Source organism: Peromyscus eremicus, chromosome 12 (assembly GCF_949786415.1).
Source record: "Peromyscus eremicus chromosome 12, PerEre_H2_v1, whole genome shotgun sequence".
NCBI classification, from domain to species: domain Eukaryota; kingdom Metazoa; phylum Chordata; class Mammalia; order Rodentia; family Cricetidae; genus Peromyscus; species Peromyscus eremicus.
The window spans coordinates 30,059,430-30,082,665 of NC_081428.1; the positions used below are offsets into that span (position 1 = coordinate 30,059,430).

At 36.1% G+C, this 23,236-nt stretch overlaps 1 protein-coding gene across 1 annotated transcript in view; it reads left to right on the forward strand.

Moving 5' to 3' along the window:
* Positions 1-23,236, forward strand: part of Cadm2 (cell adhesion molecule 2) — a gene marked incomplete at its 5' end in the record, with an annotated part of 227,892 nt that overhangs the window by 68,008 nt on the left and 136,648 nt on the right. The window contains 2 exons of the mRNA XM_059277714.1: positions 15,796-15,948; positions 18,006-18,143. Coding sequence (XP_059133697.1) covers positions 15,796-15,948; positions 18,006-18,143 — 291 coding nt within the window. The remainder of the gene's footprint in view (positions 1-15,795; positions 15,949-18,005; positions 18,144-23,236) is intronic.

The window sequence follows — 23,236 nt, forward strand, 5'->3', positions numbered from 1 at the left end:
ACTGCCAGGCTGCACCACCACCAGCCTGCTTTGACAACACTGCCTAGCTCTTCAAGTGTTCTTAGCTCACATCACTTTACTGGGATCCAAACCTAGCTTTTGTCCACTTAAATTTCCCATTACACTTATTTTTGCTTTAGGTGATTACTTATAATCTCATTCAATTACTTACATCAAAATATATTGCAAATATGAGTAGATAATTTAAATAATAATGCATGACATACACATTGAAAATTGTAATAGAATATAATGGTAGTAATATTTGAAGAATTCTGCCTCTTCTATTTATTCACTGAATGTATTTCCATTTTTTAATTGTTATAATTTAAGTTTGAATACTGTATACTTTTTTAATTTTAATTTTTTTCTTTATTAAGAAATTTTCTACTCACTCTACATACCACCCACAGATCCTCCCTCCTCCCTCCTCCCATCTCCCAGCCCTTCCTCCCAAGCCACCCCACATTGCCACATCCCCCAAATCAAGGTCTCCCATGGGGAGTCAGCAGAGCCCAGCATACTGATCCTAGGCAGGTCCAAACCCATTCCCACTGTACCAAGGCTGCACAAGGTGTCACACCACAGGCACCAATTTCCCAAAAGCCTGCCCATGCACCAGGGATGGATCCCGATCCTGCTGTCTGGGTGCTCCCCAAACAGTTTGAGCCAAACAAACGTCTTCTGTATCCAGAGGGTCTAGTCCAGTCCCCTGGGGGCTTCACGACCACTAGTCTCCATGAATACTGTAGACCTTTTATTCAGTAAGAACTTTCAAAAACTAGCATGTACTTTAGTATGTTAGAATTTTTGAAAAACGAAGCAAAGTAAAAATCATATTACTTACTACAATAAAAATAAAATTCAAACATGTTTAGGAAATATTTCAAGTAAGCCATAGAAAGCACATCATCATCCTTAAAATTCTGTCTAGTAAATTGTAAATTTCAAGAGTTTCATTCTGACATTCATCACATTCTCTTTGAATTTAAGTATATAGTTTAGGAATAGTACTCATAACAGTCGGGTATCTGATTATTTTTCTCAGAAAATATCTTCTTTGTGAAATGTTTTCCCTCCCCTTCTCATAATAGAAAAAAATATATAAAGTAACAGAAAAGTTGAAAGAAGAAAGTAGGCACAATAGTTATTTTTACTTTTAGTGACAACCTTATACTGGAGATGAAAACTATTACACACATTAGAGAAAAAGCTATGAACTATTAGGAAAAATATGTATTTTTTTATAATCAGCTTGAATTTAGAAAAAGGAAAAATGAGAAAAACTACTTCCGTAATTCTATAACGTGTTCCTAGATTTACAAAGTTCGTATAAATATGTATGAAGTGAAAATTTTCATTCAACTTATAATTATGCTTTCCCCTTAATGAGCACAAAAATAAAACATTTAAAAGAGAACTGAAGTCCTATGAAGTCTGGGCTGGGGGTTCTTGGAATCTGACAGGACATCAATATGAGGTCAACTTTTTTTCGGAGGGTGCAAACACCAGCTGAAGGCTTTTACAGAATGTGGCTGCCACAGAGTTTCAGGATAACAAATTCTACTAGCTGATTTTCTTGTTCAATGAAAGCAGATGGATTTCTTCCCAAAACACCATTTTATATGCGTTTCTACTTTAGCGTGGCATATAATCTTCTTGTCCCTTTGATATAAATGCTCTATGAAAGTTATACTTCATAGTTGCATATGGTAGTTACATAGGTGGGTGTTACATATCAATTCCTTATGTCTATGTGAACACCATTATATTGTAGGGTATTTGAAAGAATAAACACTTACAAGCTGTTCACTTCAAGTATCACATCATTTTTTCATTCTATGAATTTAGACCCACAGAGAAATATATCAAATTCCAAGTGTATCACAGATAGAAAAATGTTTTATCAAAGAAAATAAGAATATGACAAATGCCTAGGAAAAAAATCTGTTCTCAGATATCAAACAAAATATGTATGATCCGTTGTGAAGAATACAAGAAAATGTCAAGCTTGTATTCAGTCTGAAAAATGTAGAAAATTTTGCATTTAACTTTGGAGAATTTTCTATCACCAGTCTTTCCTAATAAAATTACTCATATTAAGTATAGAACAGATATATGTTGAATACAATTGTGAGGCATTCATCCTAAGGGAAAGCTTTAGGTAAACATGGTCTTTATTCAGCAAGTGTGACTGTTGCGGCACATATTATAGCTTTGGGCATTTGGCATGTGTAATAAATCATAACTGGTATTTTATGCTCATGAGTTATTTAACCTTCAAGACGTAAAAAAATATTCTGAAGTCGAATGATGCCAAATTGTAGTTCCCTACATTATCTGTGGTTTTACTGATATTTGCCACTCTTAGCTTCTCCCTTCTCATTTTAAATGCACAGTGTTCAAAATCAGTAGATAATTGAACGTTCCTCATTTTAGGTCAGAATTTCATGAAGTTATCTGTTGCATTTTCATATCATCTGTAAAATGGTATTCTTTTCTTCTTGACACAAAGTTTTTTATACAACAAACCTGAACTATAAATAGAAATGAAGTTCATCTTATCTTCACCAGGAGAAGATAATATTGAAGAAAGTATTATCTGGTTTAAAAAAACATTTTTACTTTGAAGATACATGTGCATATATCAATGTCTGTATTGCTGTGCCTGATAAACCTAAATATTAAGAAATGTGCCAGGTGGTGGTGGCACATGCTTTAATCCCAGCACTCCATAGGCAGAGCCAGGCGGATCTCTGTGAGTTCTAGGCCAGCCTGGGCTACAGAGTGAGTTCCAGGAAAGGCACCAAAGCTACACATAGAAACCTGGTGTTGAAAAACCAAAAAAAAAAAAAAAAAAAAAAAAAAAAGAAAACAAAACCAAAAAAAAAAAGAATAAATAAATAAATAAATAAATAAATAAATAAATAAATAAATGTATGGCCATTGTTTCTGACTTGTTCAAAATTGATTTCATCATCCAACATTCTGCCTCATTCTTCATCTCACAAAATTAATTTGAAATCAAATGTGTAATGAAGCCAGTGTTTCTGGCAGTTTCCTTGGCTGACTTGCATGACTTCACTGCTGCCTTGATCTGAACCCACAGGCACTCTTTAATGTCCTTGTGTTCTCAGACTACTGCAAATCGACTGGATTCTCTCTGAAACAGCTGAGCTCTGATTTGGCATTGTTATGAATTTTGTGTTTGACACATGGAAGGCTTTCTGATCATAAGGAAATATGATGATTTCATTGTAGAAATCAAATATTTGCAATAGTGTCCTACCATCATTCTAAGCATTAAATGGATTGTGTTATTCAAATGTTTGAATTTTTAAAAACCAATGTATGAGTTGCTGACTAGAGTTTCATTTAGAAAGACTTTAAATGCATTTTGGACTAGAATTAGAATAGATTTTTTTTCAAGAAAAATTTTAAAATGGCCTTAAATATACTTTTTCCTGTTGTACTTTGTGCTTATGTAGAACAACATTCTCTTCACAATTATAAAATCAAAGTATAGATCAAGTCTGACAAATCTTGAAGATTCCCTATATTCTGCCATATGAAATATTCAGAAAATATTTAATTCATAATGTAAAACTAAGAATACACTATTAGTTTTTCTAAATAGTGATATTATATGTAAGACATTATTTTAAAGTGTATCTTTATGAATTATTATTGGTAAATGTTTGATTTGTATACCTATTATGTAGTCCTATATACTCAGACTTATATCAGAATTTCTTGAACAAAAAAGAATTATGACCCTTCTCCCTCCTACAATCTTTTCTCCCCCTCTTCTACTGGGTTCCTTAATCTCTTAGGGCAGGGACCTGATGGAGATTTCCAATTTAGACTCATAATATCTGACTGTGGGTATATGCATTTGTTCCCATCTGATGCCGGAAGAAGCCTCTCTGATGATGACTGGATAATGCACCAATCTATGAGGATAGCAGAATAACATTTGGAATCATTTCATTGTTTTTTTTTTTTTTTTCATCCCGGCCGTGAATGACATGGGCTCCCTCTTGTGACATGGGCCTCAAATTAAATCAAACATTGATTGGTCACTCCCACAAGTTTTGTGCCACCATTGCCCCAGCATATTTTGCTGGCAAAACAGATTGTAGTTGGAGGTTTTTGTGGCTGAATTAGTGTCCAGGTTTCTCTTTCATAGCCTGGAGTGTACCTCCTTGTGTCAAAGAAAAGACACCAGGAGAATATGGCCCACCAAATCAACTGAACAGAGCTCACATTGGTTCCCAGACATTGAAGTGGCAAGCACAGGCCCTGCATGGGTCTGCGAGGTCCTCTGCAAACATGTTATAGATGTTATCTTGGTGTTTTTGAGACAGTCCTAAAAGTGGGAACGAGTGTGTCTCTGACTCTTTTCCCTGCTTTTGGGACTCTTTTTCTCCTATTAGATTACCTTGTCTATCCTTGATATGAGGGTTTTTGTCTTGTCTTATTCTAACTTATTTTGCCCTTTTTGGCCATCATCTCATGGAGGGCTGCTCTTTTCTGAAGAAGAAACAGGGGAAAGTGGACTTGGGGGAGAATAAAGGGGAGGTTCTGAGGAGTGGATGAAAGGAAAACTGTGGTTAGAATGTATTGCATGAAAGAAGAATCTATTTTCAATAAAAAAAAATAATAAAAGGAATCATGACTATAACACCTTTAAGTAGCTCTGATCTAGATGGTTAAGTCAAGAGACCAATGAAGATTGAAAATTGCTTCGTAAAGTTTTTTTTTCCCATGTGAGAGAGGGTATAAGACAACCAACCCTACCTATTTCTTTTTGAAAGAGTAAATTTGTAATGTTTGAATCCATATACTTCAAGATTTCTAAGCATAAATCACTATAATATAACAAGACAGTTTATGTTCTCTTCTATTTTCAGTTAAATAGAATTAAGTTGAGATATTTAGAAATATTTAAAATATAGTCTAATGTAGCATGGATCTTAATTGGTTTTAATAAAAACCCAGAGCCAGATATCGGGGTAAATACTGAAAAGTCAGTAAAGGAACTAGCCACTAGAGAGACTTCTTACCTCTAGGAATCTTCAGACTAAAAGGGACCTGAGTTCTAGTCTCCTCCATCCTTATATTTCTCTCTCCACCCAGAATGTCACTTCCTGTCTCTACCTCTCTAATGCTGTGATTAAAGGCATCAGATCCCAAGAGCTGTGATCAAAAGTGTCTGCCACCAGTGCCTGGCTCTGTTTCTCTTTTAGACTGGATCTATTTTGTGTAGTCTAGGGTGGCCTTGAACGCATAGAGATCCATCTGCCTCAGCCTCTCCAGTGCTGACATTATAGCTGTGCGTCATCACTGCTTAGCATCTATGGCTTAGATCCCCACTCTGATCTTTACCTTTTTAGATCACAAACAAAATATCACCACAGTCTAATAAAATTGGGTTATAAGAAGGTATTCTGGAAATATATCTTATTTTTAATTACATCTCTACTAATTGTATTTGGTATTGTGTAAGTAAAAATAGTTAAAGATTTAGAACCAAAAACATATCAAATTTCCTTTAAGTCTAAATTCATAAAATTAAAATATTAAGATCTATTACAAACAAAATTTCCAAGTCACTGACTTTTGCAAATACGTCATTCATTCCCGAGTATGTTTTTGTTAGCATTTTACACTATGAGGTAATTTAGGGCATGATCCTGTCATCTTATTTACTCATCTGTACTGTCACTTATTTATGTATTCACTTATTAAATAGAGAGAATAGGAATTGCATTTAGTGCACTGTGTTAATTACTCTGAGCAGTTGGAAGTTTCTCCTACATAGTTAAGATACTCAAAGTTTATTGTTCCATAAAGCTTTAAAAGGTACAGGTAAGCATGCAAACAATGGACTCGAAAAGGCTGACCCTGAGGCTCTGACTGTCATAACTCTAGGTTACTAACAAAATTCCCAAACATGCTTTAATGTAGACAGGAAAGAAGGAATCATCAGAAAGGAACAACATTAATTAAGTTGAAAGATATATATGAGTTGAGGTCATCAAAAAGATAATATATGTCTTTTCAAAGAAGTGCTTTGCCCATAATGGACCAAAAGTCCATGGGTTTTTCTATGATACTTTAAAGATGAATGGGAAAGGAAGACAAGGAAAGTGGATGCTGTTCAGAGATCTAAGCCTGTATGCTGTATGACAAACAGCTTAAAGGTGATCTTGCAGACAGAGATTACTGCAAGGATATAGGTGTGATATAGCAGTTTATGTTTACAGTGTTAGGAATTTGAGTGTGAGTGTAAACGAGTTTCCTTAGGACTAGTCATGAAGGCAGGAACTGAGGAGCAGACTCTCAGCAAAGACCAGAGCCTAAGCAACAGAAAGCATGGAGTTTATAGTCCTTCTTCAAACACACTACCTTTTCCTACACAGATTTATTTGTGTCTAGTACATATTGTGTTTGGCAACATTTTGCTTTTTCAAGTGTTTTTTTTTTTTAATAAGAGATTTTAAGTATTGGAGTTTGGACCGCCTCTGAATTCATACACCTGCAGTGGGAAAGGCTAAAGTTTAAAAATCTCAGGTTCTGCTGCAGAAAACCTTCCTTCGAATAGCTACATACTTCCCAGATTTATTGCTGAGACTTGGTTCACATTTCTACTCAAAACTTCATTTACTATGGTTTCAGTAAGGATTCAGCACAGCCTAAAATGTCATATACCAAATAGTAGTTCTGAGGCAATGGTTGTTTTTACCAATTTTCCAGAAGATTGATTTAGATTGTTTTATGTTCTCTGACTGCAAGAGAACAAAACAGAAAAGGAATCACTAGCTTGATCTTTCATCTGCGTGCTTTAGATGAAACTCCATGATCCCACTACAAAGAACAGAAACATTTTAATAAATTAGACAAGATTGTTGAGCCATAAACAAATACAAACTCCGACAGTACTATCAGTGAGTAGATTTTCTTCCTTCCTTTACATCATTACTTTTGATTCATTTATTTTTGAGATATAATATAATTACATCACGCCCTTCCCTCTCTTCTCTCTAAATCCTCCTGTACCCTTCCTTAGATTATAATATAATGACATCATTCTGCCCTTCTCTTTCTTCCCTCCAAATCCTCCTTGTTCTCTTTCAAATTCATGGCATCTGCTTTTTCATTAATTGTTGTTATGGCCATATATGTATACATATATAGTTCTAAATAAAACCTACTCAGTCTACATAATGTTAATTGTTTTCAGGACTGGCCATGTGGTATTAGATAATCAATTGGTATACTCTTCCCTAGAAAGACTATTTTTCCAGCTCTCGTTTCTGAACTTTCTGTAATTTTTTTTATATAAGGTGGAGGCCTCCTCTTAATCACAACCCCCAGCAGCCACCTAAACTCTCCATCGTCATACCCTCAGCTCCACTTTAGTATGTCTATCATTGATGTTCTTGTTCAGCTCATATTTACAGTCATGTTGGTGAGACTTCATGAGTGAATTTTCTTATATTACTAGAGACAAAATGCCATAGCAAAATCTCTTGGTTGATGTAGCACGAATCGTAAAAGGTCTTATTAATAAAAACAAATCTGGGAGCCAGATATTAAGGTGAATGCTGAAAGACCAGAGAAACAGAACAAGCCACAGCCAACCTCATTTTGCCAAGATTTCTCTGATGATCTTGTTTCCTCAAACTGAAAGCTTCTGAGTCCTCACCCAAATGGATCTCAGCTGAACTGCTGCTCAAAATCCTAAAAGATTAAAAAGTCTCTAGTTCCTGGTCCTCAAGCCTTCTATACCTTTCTGCATCCTGCCATCACTTCTTGGGATTAAAGGCATGAGTCACTATGCCTTATTGGTGAAATTATTAAGGCCACTCCACGTAGTTAAAAGGAGATTTATTTAATGGCGTAACTTACAAATTAAGGGATAGGTAGGTCGCGCAGGGTCTGGGGAAGGTGTATCACAGTCCAGCGGTGTTCTCTGGAGCTCTACTCGGTCCACCTCCACCATCCAGGGTCCCGGAACAGAGCGAGTGCTCGCCAATCCAGATCTCAGGTCTCCAGGTGCCTCCCTTGGCCCTGCCTTGTAGGTGTGACAGTTGCCAAAGTCTCAATGGGGGTTGGAACTTCCAGATCAAAGCTGGAATAGCTACCCACTACAGTGCTTGGCTGTTTCCAGTGTGGCTTTGAACTCACAAAGATCCAAATGGATCTCTGCCTCCAGAATGCTAGGATTAAAGGCATGTGCTACCACTGCCTAAACCTATGTTTAATATAGTGGCTGATCTGTTCTCTGGCCCCCACATAAGTTTATTGGGGTACACTATATATCAACCCCATTTCCCCCTTTTTTGTTTAAAATTTTTAAAAAAATATAGCAAATATAAGAAAAAGTATATACAATAAGTATGTACAATATATACAGTCAAGAATTACATTAACAATGTTGCCGGGCAGTGGTGATGCACGCCTTTAATCCCAGCACTCAGGAGGCAGAGGCAGGCAAATCTCTGTGAGTTTGAGGCCAGCCTGGTCCACAAAGCGAGTTCCAGGAAAGGTGCAAAGCTACACAGAGAAACCCTGTCTCAAAAAACCAAAAAAAAAAAAAAATGTCTAGTCCATTAACATTTGACAGATTCAGACAAAAAAAATCCATCACTTATCCTATTTAAAACAAGTATTTCCTTTTTTAAAAGTAGATTCAACAATCTACCTTTTTATCTTATTATATCCATATTCCCTCTCTTTTCTGAATAGATTCAAAAGTCTACATTTTATCTTATCATTTTTATATCTTCCTTTTTAAAAAGGAATCCAGCTTTTATCTTACTATTTCTACAGGTTTCTGGCTTTTTACAAATGTTCCCCCATCCCTGTCTTCCACAATGACTCCTGAGCCCTAGGGGCGAGAGTTGTTCAGTATTCCAATGGGAAGGGGGCTTCCGTACTCTGCATTTGGACAAGGACAACAATAACAGACTTGGTAAAGAAGATGGGCTGGAAGATCATGAGGCTTCAATCCTACACAAAGAACAACACGCAACTGAGGAACACTGGGAAGGAGAGAAGGGGCCCTCGCCAGGGACCAGCACACCTTTTGGTTATCTATTATCAACTGATCAGCACTAAGAACATACATACAATTGACATTATACAACCTGAGAAGACTAGACTTATACATTTAGGAATCTATATGTTATATGTGTATAAGGACAATTAAAGAAAAGACGAGGCCATGAGTTTGAAAGACATTAAGGAAGGCTATTTGGGAGGAATCGGAAGGAGGAAAATGAAGAAGGAAGGGAAATTCTATAATTATATTATGATTAAGAAAAAATAAAATAAATCATTTTTAAAAGGTGTGTGATAACTTACATTAAACACAGATTTAGGGGAGGGAAACTGTAAAGTGCATGCAAACTGTTAGCTGTTTCTTCCTTGTTGGTTTTTCTGTTTGAGTGGAAGCACAGGGGATTCAACTTAGGGTCTCATGCTTTCTAAGCAGGTCCTTTATGACTTAGATACCCCAGGAGCTTTCCTACTAAGTTCTCAGTAGAAAGATGGTAGATAAATTAAATAGTAGCGCTGTTAAATCAATGTGGTTTAAAAATAATTGATATATAAATTGCGAAATATGCCAGTAACTTCCTTATCAATGGGGTCAAATAAGAAAAAAGAAAGAAAAAGAAAAAAGACTAAAATTATCTAATTCTAAGTGTCTTAGGCATTTTATTTTATTAAGCATGAAACCTAAATATGCATTTGTATAACTGATGAACCATTTAGACTAATGGTATATCGTGGAGATAATTTTGATAGCCATGTGCTATTTGATGGACCCTTACTCACTGGTCAGTGCTTATGTGCAGCTAAGATTGAATTCTCCAGAACATGGAGCTTTGAACCATTTAATCACATTCCTAGTGGGTGGCAAGCACCTAAAGGTTGATGAGGTGTGACCTGAGAATGCCTTACTTAACCTATTAGCTCATTTTTTAATCTCTGTGAAGATTTATTTTATTATAGGCATTCATTTCTACTTTTCACTGGGAATATTTTAAATATTTTTCAGCAGAACATTTGATTTCTTAACAAACAACAAACAAACAAACTACATGAGGTAACGATTAAGATTGTGTTTTCAAAGGGATTTATTTTAAAGACTGAATTTACTTCAAACAATACCACAATTATTTCATCATTATGTACTTGGAACTTACTATCTACAAAGTATAAATAATTATTATGGTATCTGATTAGTTACCACTGTTTGTATTCACTTGGAAACTGGTAAAAATAGCCATATTTTAAAGATCATTTATTTGACATTACAAGCACTTCCCAGCCAACTCTAACCTTGTTAAAAATTTACTTGGCATGGTGCTTCTTGCTCTTATGTTCATCAGTGTCTAAAGAAAAAAATGGAAATTTTATTTTAGCTTCTTTCCCAGGGGATCCCGTGGAGAGATACTGAAGAGGACTTCATAGTTCAGTTCTTTTTTCATTTGGTTCTTATCATATAGAGGCAGAATTTAGTTCTCAGTGTCTATTCAATAGCCACTCACTGAATGCCTACTGCGCAGATAACTCTGACTCAGGGTGCTGCCTTAGTGAGACAAGCTTCCCGCACACAGGGAACCTATTCAGTTGCAGTGCATCCCTCTTCGGACTCCTGTGGGCTTTTCTTTATTCTCTTACACTTGAAATGCTGTTTGAAAGTAAGCTGGAGATGACATCATAGAATGTGTGGACTTGAAAAGATTTAGCACTGTGGTGATAGGGTTTGCTTAAAACATTCATTATAGTGAAAATCATATTAGTCCACTTCATTGTTAAGCAAATAAACTCCCAGCAAAATTTACAGGATAAGAAGAAGAGGGCTGAGGGTGAATCAACAATTCCCAACCAGAGAGCATGGAGGATTGGTACATGCTCAGGGCCAGCTTGGTTTACAGAGTGACTCTTCAAAAAAAGCTGTAGTGGTGGGATGTTGGTGCAGACCATAAAGGTGTATCAGTGGATATATATTCGTGCGTGTCAATTTTGAAGTCCTAAACCAGATTTCTTTTTTTCCCTTTCACCTCAAAATGCCATTATTAGTTTTAGTAAATACAAAGCAGACAGGCAGACAATATTGTAGAGAATTAATTGTTCGAGTTCATTGGTAAATAACAAAACTGACATTAAGTTTCTGTTGCTTTTTAGTTTGGAGCTTAGTTCTAGTTGTCAAAAGCAGTAAAATTTTGTACAGCAAATATGATCAAAGCATTAAAATGCTAAACATTCAGTAAATGAACTGATTAAAGCATTGTCGGAATTAAAATACTCAGTTTATCGCTGAAATTCCTAACTCAACATATTTTCAAATTGTCACTGTAAATTGGTCTGCAAACACTTTAAGTGCTACCTGATACCATTGATTCCTCATGACTATACCAGGTGAGAGCAAACCCACTATTGTGCTTTTGAACAGTTGTTCTCAATATGAGGGTCACAGCCTGGCTACGGTAGGCATATCTGATATTTGCATACAATTCACAGTGGCAAAATTACAGTTATGAAGAAGCAATTAAATAATTTCGTGGTTGGGGGTCACACTAATGCGAGGAATTGCATTAAAGGATTGCAGCATTACAATGGTTGAAAGCTGCTGTTCTAGAAGCTTGTGTCCACGCAGGTTACTGCTAGGTATATCCCAGTAGTTCAGATGTTAGCCCAAGCACTTGATTTAATTATGAAGATTTATATTTGTATGCATATTTAACATATTTAATGTTACCTTTTTCCTCTAAATATTTTTTTTAATTTGGTTTAATTTTAATGTATATTGACCTGGATTTTAGTGTCTTGATTCTGTACATGTATGTTCTTTGCCAACTTGGGAAAGGTTTAGTTGTTAAGTTATTACTAGTTTTTCAAACTTATTTTCTTTCTTCTCTACAGAGAGCATAGTGGCACCTGTGTTGGATTTCTCACAGTCACTAAGACTACACTGTTTTCATTTTTTTAACTCCCCATCTGTGTTCTCTTGGTTGTTCTGACTGGGTGAAATCTGATGCTCTAAGTATATTGTCTTTTTAAAGAACTGCATACTGAGTATATGTAGTAAGGGCTAATTTGTATTATTGAAATTTTTTATGATTTTGTTTTGATGTATTTTAAATTCTGTTTAAAAATTTCAATTTATTGTGTAGGTTAGCATAAAAATGTGATGGGTTTCCTCACATCATGGTATCACAACATGATATCAACAACATCAGCTCTTACCTCAAAAGAGATCAGAGAGTGTTTATTCAATTTATATAATTCTAAAAGTTTTACCTTGTAGTCACACAATGCTTGTGCACACAGAGTCAGGTAGTGTATGATTAGTCAGGGAATAAAGATAGCTCAAGATTATTAGGCTCTGGACCTGTAACATCCCATCCATAATCACTGAGATCTAATCATTAATAAAACTTGTAGCAAGTTCTATGTCAGTACTTTTGTGTGTGTGTGTGAACTTTGGTTTACAACATCTTTGTATACATGTGTTATTATGCTTTGTTCAATCATGCCCTTCACCATGATGGACTCTTTGTACTTGCCCACTTCCAACTGATTATTTTGTTTATTCCTGTCCAGTCATTTCCCAGTACTGCCTCCCTACTACTTGCACTTCCCAAACCTCTCCATTTTCTCCATTCTTTCGTGTCTTTTTCCTTTCTTTATTTCCTTTTAAGTTTTGAACAGACAAACACACATGTAAATGTGCACACAAACATTTTTAATGTTTTACTTAGATTTTGCCTTTTGATGGAAAATATAAATACTGTATATCTTAATGCAACATTCTAGAATATGATTTAAAATTATGTATATTTTTCTTCTAATATTATGATCTCATTATTTTTAAGGCTACATAAAATTACTATATATATGTAGTATATATGCTTCCATTTTCCAGTTATCATGATATTTTTACAACCTCACTTTCTTGCTAACTTTTCTATTTTTGTACTTGTTCCACTATGACTAGGAAATACATGTTAAGGTACAGTTAGAGTCATTGGCAGAAAAACCCCAATAACTGATTCTTCTCAGTTTTGGTTCCTTGATTACACTCCACACTAAAATTATTATTTGCCTAGTTTTTGTTGTGGCAAGAGTCTTAATTCCTAACCTCATGGATGCCATAGAAATTCCGGACAAAAGCAACTTGAGGAAGAAAATGTCTGTTTTGACTTACGACTCCAGGGAATACAATACATCAGGTAAAGAATGGCAGAAGGATAAAAGGCAGCTGGCATATTGCATGACAGTCAGAAATTAGAGAAGTGCTCAGCTGACTTTCCCCCTTTTTATTTCTAAATATTTTTATTTTATAAATAATTTAATTTTACATATCAGCCACAGATTCATTCCCCTGTCCTCCTTCCTCCCACTGCCCAGCATCCCCCCCCGCATTCCCACCTCCTCCAAGGCAAGGTCTCCCCTGGTAAGTCAGCCCAGCCTGATAGATTAAGTTGAGGTAGGTCCAGTCCACTCCTCCCTTCACCCAGGCTGAGCAAAGTGTCCCTGCATAGGCCCCAGGTTCCAAACAGCCAACTCATGTACCAAGGACAGGTCCCAGTTCCACTGTCTGGGGGCCTCCCAAACAGTTCAAGCTAATGGACTGCCTCACTTATCCAGAGGGCCTGATCCAGTTTCATGGGGGCTCCTTAGCTATTGGTTCACAGTTCATGTGTTTCCACTAGTTTGGTTAGTTGTCCCTGTGCTTTTTCCAATCACGGTCTCAATATCTCTTGCTCATACAATCCTTCCTCTCTCTTGCTAATTGGACTCCCAGAGCTCCACCAGGGGCTTGGCGATGGATCTCTGCATCTGCTTCCATCAGTCACTGGATGAGAGTTCTATCACGGCAGTTAGGGTGTTTGGCCATCCTATCACCAGAGTAGGTCAGCTCAGGAACTCTCTTGACCATTGCCAGTAGTCTATTGTGGAGATATCTTTGTGAATTTCTGGGGACCTCTCTAGCACTCTGCTTCTTCCTATTCCCATGGGGTCTTCATTTATCATGGTATCTCTTTCCTTGTTCTCCCACTCTGTTCCTGATCCAGCTGGGACTTCCCGCTCCCTAAACTCTTTCCCCCAATACTTGCCCTCCATTACTCCACCTCACCCCCAGTTTGCTCGTGTAGATCTCATCCATTTCTCTGTCGTTGGGTGATCCCTGTGTCTTTCTTAGGGTACTCTTTACTAGGTAGCCTCCCTGGAGTTGTGAGTTGCAGTCTGATTATCCTTTGCTTTACATCTAATATCCACTTATGAGTGAGTACATGCCATGTTTGTCTTTCTGAGTCTGGGTTACCTCACTCAGGATGATGTTTTCTAGTTCCATCCATTTGCCTGCAAACCTCATGATGTCATTTTTGTTTCTCTGCTGAGTAGTACTCCATTGTGTATATGTACCACATTTTATTTATCCCTTCTTCAGTTGAAGGGCATCTAGATTGTCTTTTCCCTTTTATTCAGTACAGGCTGTCAGTCTAAGGGATGGTGCCACCCTTCATAATCATGTGTCATCCTACCTCAACTAACCTAAAATAATCCCTCATAGTAATGCACTGAGATGTGTCCCCTAGGTGATTCTAAATCTTGTCAAGAGTATAAATCATATAATTAACCATAGCAATAAGTTGCTTCATGAATTATACCCTGGCATTTTTGTCTGCTACATCAAAGCTGGGTACTATTAGAATAGAGGGTGACTTGTAGGTGCATTCTGCATGTTTTCAGAGTAGCACACAGGTCCTGGTTTGCAGTTATATATTGTGTATGTTTCTCAGAAGAGTCCAGTTTTTGTGAGACTTTGTTGTGCTATCTGTCCCAATTGACTTGTTTTGGGTACACAGGAGTTAATGCTAATATCTACCTTACACTTGTCACTTTAGAAAGCAGACATTCCCCTGATGAGACTGCCTGGTGGTGAAGGTATTGCAAGGGATTCCAGCATTGTACTGACAATGTTCCTTTGTCTCTAAAAAGAACGAGTCACAAAGCACTGTGGAGATGTAGTTGCTTTCTGGGGCTGCTTGTCAGTGAGAAAACTCTTAACTATCTCTCACTTGATTCTGGGTTGTATTACTATTCTTAATGAAGTACATAATACACATTCATTTTTTTCCCTCCCCAGCTGAGTAAAAAGGTGCAACATCTGTAAGAGTCTAGCAGATGCTCTAGAAGTAGCTGTAATAGAAAAGTGATTTTAACCTTATAATATATTATCCATAATACACTACCCAATCAGGGCAAATGTAGGCAACAGGTAAGGCTAATTAACACTCAGCTAAATGTTAGTTCTGGTATAAATAATGTTCAGTTAGTGTTTCCATGACAGGGACTGCTGTTTAATACACACACACACATACAAAAAAAAATATTTGCTGGTGTTTTGGAAGACATTAGTAATTCCAGTTCCCCAAATGTATCTGTCTTTCATTTTCATAATATTTCTGTCATTAGCATTCATTCTATTAAAAATAATGCGAAAGAAACCATTTTTATTATCCTCAACCTCATTCTCACTCAAAGTATTATACTGGATTTTACCATGTAACTAAACAGTTATTCCTTCAAAGATGAAGGAGCTCTTAATTGTTGTTGTTAACATACTGAAACCATCCTTTAGTGTGTTTCAGAAGGTAAAAATTCAATGAATGGTTAAATAAAATATCCACTGTATTGTGTTCAAAATCTATCTTTTAGATATGCTTACTGTGTGTTTTTCACATTCTCAATATTTGTTTTTGTTTCCAGCTTTAAGGGACAATAGAATCGAGCTGGTTCGCGCTTCCTGGCATGAACTGAGCATCAGTGTCAGTGATGTGTCTCTGTCTGATGAAGGACAGTACACCTGCTCCTTATTTACAATGCCTGTCAAAACTTCCAAGGCCTATCTCACTGTTCTGGGTAAGTGCTAGAGACTAACACCATGTAATCACACTCCCAGAAAGATGTGCACAGCTCTAACACAGTTCATTCAGAATATAGTTATTGAACATCAAATCAATAGACATAATTTAATATATTGCTGCCTCACAGAAAAAGACATTTTAGAATCATTTAGTTACTTTAATTTGAGAAGTGGACAAAAGGAGACACAAAGGTTAAAGTGGATACCAGAAAGCAAAATGCAATTTTGTGCCTTAACTATTTTTCGTTGTTTTTGTTTGTTGTTTGTTTTTCTTCCAATTAATTTTATATCAAAATCGTGCATATGCTGTGTGATTTGGAGCCATTTAAAAAGCGATAGAATACTGAGCACAATGACTAACTCGTGTGCACAGTGTGCTCTTCATCTTATTGTCTGAGTCACCTGATGAAGACCTCCCCTAATAACCCGTGGCTTTCAAAAATGACCTCTTTTTGTACCATAGTGCCTTTAAATGGCTCTGACATTTCCATGTGTCTCTATTTAAAAAAAGAAAAATGTGTATTTTCTAGATTCGTAAATGAAGTGCGTAATGTCACTTGTGCATGCAGCTTGTAGCTTCCTTGTGCTTTTATTCTCTAAGTATCAGGCTATTTTCCCAAAGGTTAAAGTGACACGAAAAAGCAATGCATTCATGGAGATTCGGAGGAAATAAAGCTGCAGCTCAGAGCTCATCGACTCCACAGTGCCCCAGTCAGCGGAAATTGCTGCAGTTCATTGAAACGCACCTGTGTACTGAACAAGTTGGAGAAATTTAAAGATTGATTTTTTTTTCCATTTTGCCCCTAGCTTGCCTTCCTTTTTAGATAAAGACACTGTGTTGCATTTAAAATAGCCAATGCATAACATCCTTTTGGATAGGAATATTAAAGTTAATCCAGCTAGCAAATTGGTTCTGTGCTTGGGATGTGAAATATGTTTCATTGCAAGTCCCACTGGAACTATTTCATAAAAATCTTCACAAGTTTGCCGTTAAGGACAAGATACATCCACTAAAGTGGAGTGTTCTGAGATAACAATTGCCTAAGGTTAATGCATTGTTCTGTAGAGCCAACTCAAGACTCAAAGAATAAATGACTGCAGAGTGCAGTTTATTAAATGGCAGTATGACATTGATTTTTTTTAAAGGGTATAAAGGTGAGCACACACAGACCAACTAGCTAGTTAAGAGAAGTAGGCTTATCCCTCTTTTATGTTTGTTATTGTTTAACTTTGTATTTCTCATAGTGGAGCTTTCTAATACTCTTACATTTTAATCTTCTCAAAAGTAAGTTAGAGCAGTACAATGAGGACAACTTCATAGCACCTCTATTATAGAATAATGCTACATGATATATTAATAGACCTCCAAGAAAATAATGGAATAATATAGCACAGAAAATGTGTGATATTCCGGCTGTGCAGATGGTTACAGGTGAAAAAACATTTCTTGTAGAACCCTGATCATGTGACTTTGGATACTTAGGACCCTTGTAGAAGCCTGGAAAAGCTGGCTCTGCATACCCAGCATTCCTACAGCTGAATAGGAGAGACAAAGATGGAGAATTCATAGGAAACATGTGTACCATCTAGCCTTTAGCATCAATCACAGTGTTTAACAGCAGGAAAGACCATACCTCAAACACACACGTGAGTTTTCCTATGACTTCCACATACCAGCATGGCCTTTGTGAAAACTCCCACACGAACATGTACACATTCATGCACATACCCATATATTATACACATAAACATAAAATGTATTTTAAATATATGGTATTCTATTTGCCAATCACACGAAGTCTACCTTCTTAGACTGCTGTAATGGTAACACAAGGTATTTTAATGGTAGTGTTTTAAAGCTTACGAAGACTGTTTTGGAGGTGAAATTTTACAGTTTTTGTTTTAAAAGACTTTGAAGTATACACATTTTAATGTTCTTTCTGGATGCTGTGTATGCATATGCACTATATTTGAAAAGGTCTATTTTATCATTTAGGAGTTTAGGTCATCCCTGCAGATTGACACTCACTTTCCTTATTTGATTAAATTTCAGGTGTTCCGGAGAAGCCACAGATTAGTGGATTTTCATCACCAGTCATGGAGGGAGACCTGATGCAGCTAACGTGTAAGACATCTGGCAGTAAACCTGCAGCTGATATAAGATGGTTCAAAAACGACAAAGAAATTAAAGGTAAATCATTGAGAAAGTCCTCAAGTCAACATGGATACACAGAAATTAGAACGCTGTGTTGAAACAGAGAATTTTCTATATTTTTCAGACTACACTATTTCTTACTGATTGAATACAATTCAAATGAGGTTAACCAAATTCTTGTTAGATAATTTCATGAAGTGTATTGATATCATTACTATGGGGCATCAAGATGCTCAGTGAGTGTAAAGGTCTGATGCCAAGTCTGCAGATTAGAGTTCCATCCCAGGGAACCACATTATGGAGTGAGAACACACTCCTGCAAGTTGTCCTCTGAACTCTAAATGCACACATATGTGCTCCACCCTGAATCACACACACAATAAATAAATAGTAATCTTTAATAGAATCATAGTGTACTTCCTTTTCTGCTTATAAAAACACAAGTTTAGAACTAACATATACTTAATAGGAGACAAGGCTAGAAAATAAGTTAATGCAAGTGAAAAAACATGTAGATGAATACTTGCAAACAGAGTAGAAAGCACATCATTGTTTAGCTCCCACAGACATAATATATATTGCAGTCAGGGAGCTGGCATGAGTTATTTCTTCATCTTGTAGACTTATGAAATTATAAACTTTTGAAAGGAAAAACTAAACATCAATAAATTTGATTTCTAGCAATTCTCATAAATGTAAAAGAATTGGTTGTCTCAGTAAAAAAAAATCATAGTAATGTAGAAGTTTTGTACAGATTTAAGGCTTACTCTGACACAAACAAAACCTACATAGTCTGATGTTTTCAAAGAAGTTTAAATAGAAATTTTCTAATGTATGATTGAATTAAGTAGTTCATACTAGTATGACCACTGTGTTCCAGTCGGTTTTCTGTTAAGCACTTCTAATGGAAAGCCCCATACTATAGGATATGTATAAATTCCTTCTGCAGCTTACAGGAATATTCTAGAAAACAAATTCTTAGGCATCACATGTCTTTTTCTTTGAAAGACTTGGTTTAGACTTGTAAGAACTTCTTAAATATATTGTTAATAATTTTTAAAAGACTTTATATTCATAATTATGTTTGTGTGTGTGTGCATGCATATGTGCTTGTGTGTGTATGAGGTGTAGGGCTCACATATTAGGATGACTTGGAGACCAGAAGAGAGTGTCAGAATTACAATTAGTTGTGACTGTCTGGTTTGTATGATGGAAATTAAGGCTAGGTCCTCTGGAAGAGGAGAAAGTGCTCTTAAAAGATGAGCAATCTCTCCAGCCCAGTGAATTGTTTTATAACCTGCATCCCTTCCTTAACTCTTACATAGTGAACTGGTTTGTTGAATACATGTTCTTAGCATTTTCTTGATGCTCCAAGGGCTATTCTCTCCTGTCTCCCCAGGATAGTTAATGAGGGTAAAACATTAGATAGTTCATTAATGTTGATTGACTGTAGTTAACACTGTAAGCTCATGGAAAATCAGTAGTATACTAATATTTTATGCAAGAAATTAATTTTTAACAAAGGTGACCTCTCATTTGACTATGAAACAAATCTGAGCATATAAGTAAGGAGGTCATATTGTTATGTTTATCTCTAAAAATGAGAAGTTTGATGTTAAAAAAACACAGAACTTTGATGGCATATATATATCAAGATCTGAACAATCACTGTGACAAAAACATATGCAGAATCAGCCATATGATTCTCTTCTGTATTCTGAAGTTATGAAGCCTCCTTTCCTAATGTTCTGCAGTGCAATAACAGTTTATAGAGCTGTTATGAACCTCATATTTTAATCATCTGTATATCATCTTGTTTGTTTATAGCTCCTCTGGATGTGTAGGTTGTCTGTCTTCCCAACCAGATGGTAAGCTTCCTGAGTGGTGTAAACTTCACTTTGATAGGTGAACATGTAAATAAGATAAGTGCAGTACACTGCACAGAGTGAACATTCATTGTGTTTGCTGTCCTCTGAATTTGATAAGTGCTATTTTACAGAACAGTTACTTAAGCCAGCCTTCCATACTGCAAGGAGTGGTCCATCATCATCTCAACTACCTTGTCTTTCCAGAGATAGAAAGAAAAAAATATGTGACTTCCATTATTGCCTGGCTGAATTTACTACAGTATCACTTGCAACTCTGAACACACACAGGGGAAAGTGAGGCTATTAGAATCCAGTCCAAATCAGTTCAGTAAGTATTTTAATGTAGCAGAGTATCAGGGCACATGAGATAAGTAGCACATGAATTATTCAAGACCCTTAACCTGGAGATGTTTAAGGTGATTACAGTTACTAAAATAATTATTATTAGAATAATTTGCTATGAAGATCAATCTCTATAAAAATAAGTTTTTTTTTTTGAATGACCTATCCTATAGGTTTCATTTTCATGCTCCTGGGTGAATCAAGCACTACTTGGTCACGTTTATCCACATAGGGAGCAAGAGTTTCATGTTCTTAAATTTCATTAGATTTCAAAACTGAGTGCATGGCATGTCGCATCTCAGATTATGATGTTCTGGTCGAGTAGTGGGTAGAACCTGAAAATATGTATTTCTATACAGTGTCACACGTTTGAAAGACACTTGTACTCATCTTGAGGCTTCGTTCACTTAGAGAACAGAATAAATATAAATTATCTATGTAGAAATCCTTCATTGCTGAGATTTTGTCATCTCATCTGCTAAACTAATGTAATAATGTCTCCCTGGTACAGCTGCAGGAAGTAACAGACATGGCTGAATGCATAGAAATTGCTGCCATGTACAAAGAATAGCTGAGAACATTTTAGATATTTTATCATTTTTGTTATTATTTCTATATTTAGCAACTAATGATTGTTGAGGTATGTATGTCTCTGAATTAAAATTATGAATAAAAAAGAAAAGAGGTCCATTAGTAAATTCACAAATGGGAGATGCTTGTATAAAAATGAGGTCTCCCAGGCACAATACATGAACTGGCTGAAGTCTGTGCAAAAGGAGAGACCAGTCTTATTTTGGGAAAAGCCAACCCCCTCAAGTGTTTGTTCATAAGCAAGCATTTAGTAAATGATACTTACTGAATAAATAGGTTTTTATAAATCTATCTATGGGGTTGGAGCTAGGAGTAAGTTACAGGATGTTCTACAGAAAGGGATTTCATTTATCTCTGTAATGAAGAAAAGTGGTTGGAATAATAGTGAAGTTTTCTATATGATGTGATTAGGAGACAAGCAAGGAGCTAGAGTTCAGATATGCTGTGGAAAACCTACACCTGATTAAGAGGTTAGGAATATATTGTCTGAGCAGGAGTGAGACTTATTTTTGCTAAAAGCTTTCAAGGAGAGAATGAAATCATCACAATTCCATCTAACTCTGGGTTCCCTGCCCATCCATTCATTGACTCAGACATCCCTTTGGTACTTCTGTGCAGCTCTACATCCAAACCACAGGTGTTTCACTGCAGCCTTTAATCTTCTGTGAAGTAAGGAAGTCTGGGTCTCTGCTATTTACTGTGAAAAAAGATGTGTATTGCCTTCCTAAATCGTTCAGCACCCTGAGAGCTGGCAGCTGCATTAAAGTTTCCATTCTATTTATATGCTTGGTAATTTACAGTTTGAGCATTTCTTATTACCAAATCTTGAGATTTTCTTTTCTGGATAACTAGCTTTTACTTTAATGTATTAAGCAAAATTTGTGATAACCCTCAAGGACCTTATATCCTTATGTAACCCCCTCTCCTTAAGTGTAGGAGGGAATCCTGAATATGAAGTGAGCTGGCTGCTTTGATTATTTTACCTTATATGGTAAAAGGAGTCTTGCATTCACAGCCATAGATCCCTTCTGCAGTCATGGAAGGAAAATTATCAAAAGCAAATCTGACATACAAAGTTAATGTCTTCAAGAGGAAAAGAGTCAGGGAGACATTCTTCTGTCTGTCTTCAAGAAAATCAATAGTTGTTTCAACAGTTTGTCAGAGCCATGTTCTAAAGTTGGTAAACTCTAGCAGCATAGATCTGTCCTTTCAGCAATAAGAAAACTGAAACCTCAGACCCACGGAACTGGAAAAATGAATGGCTGACCACCAGTGAACTTGAAGATTTCTGCAAGCCTTCCATGGGAACCTCAGTCTTCAGCAAAGACCTTGATTTAGTGATGGGAAGACCAGAGTAAGCTTTATAATCCTCAGGATAGCATAGGTGCCTTTTTTTCATCCATTAAGCTTGGGTAATTTATTGCACTGAAGTGAAGGAAACGGATCTATAGTGGAGGGTTGAGTTTGCCTTTTTACTCATCTGGTAGAGGGGTATTTTGAGATTTAACATTAGAATTTGGGGTTTTGGAACAGAAATAGAAATACCTGAAGAGTCATTACATATTACAAGCATGAACTAACAATGTCCTAATGAGGTAAGAATGGAATACTTGTTCATAGGGATAGACTCAAAAGACAAGATACATTTCAAAGAATCTTAAGCAGGAAATCTGATGATCAAGGGTTGTAAATTCCAGGTTCCTGAATCTCTTGGACAATAAACATTACCCTCTAAAGTAAGAACAGACTTAGAAATTATTTCAGTGATTAGTCATCTTTTATTGATTTTAAATCTAAAGTTGAATTAATTGAATTGCCTGTCCACCAAAGCTTGACTTTGTGGGGTATTCTTGAGCTGTGCCAGTCCCAAATCACATCCCTTACAGTACAAATTTCACTGTTCCATTACCACACTTACATTTCAGATGCTCCCCCAAGGACCTTGAGGTGATTTTAGCTTAAAAAAAAATTATAAAACAAATTTTGACATATGTTTTAATGTAAATAAAGATAGTGCTGCAGTCAATTTTTAAATGGGTAAATGCAGCCTAATTTTAATTTTTATACTTCATCACATATGACTTGTCATTAGTTAGAAAAGTAGCAGAGAACCCCTTAATGTTTTTTTCTCTATAGGTGACTCTTAGGCCATGTTGATTAACATAAACCCAGGTGGTAGTTTTTTTAAAACCCCTCAAGGTTCCTTGCCTCAGAATAGTTATACTAAACCAAATTCTTGCTATTTTTCAAGTATCACTATTTTTATGAATATAAAATACATTTATCAAATCCATAAACTTAGACTTAAACATACAAATTGTCTTAACA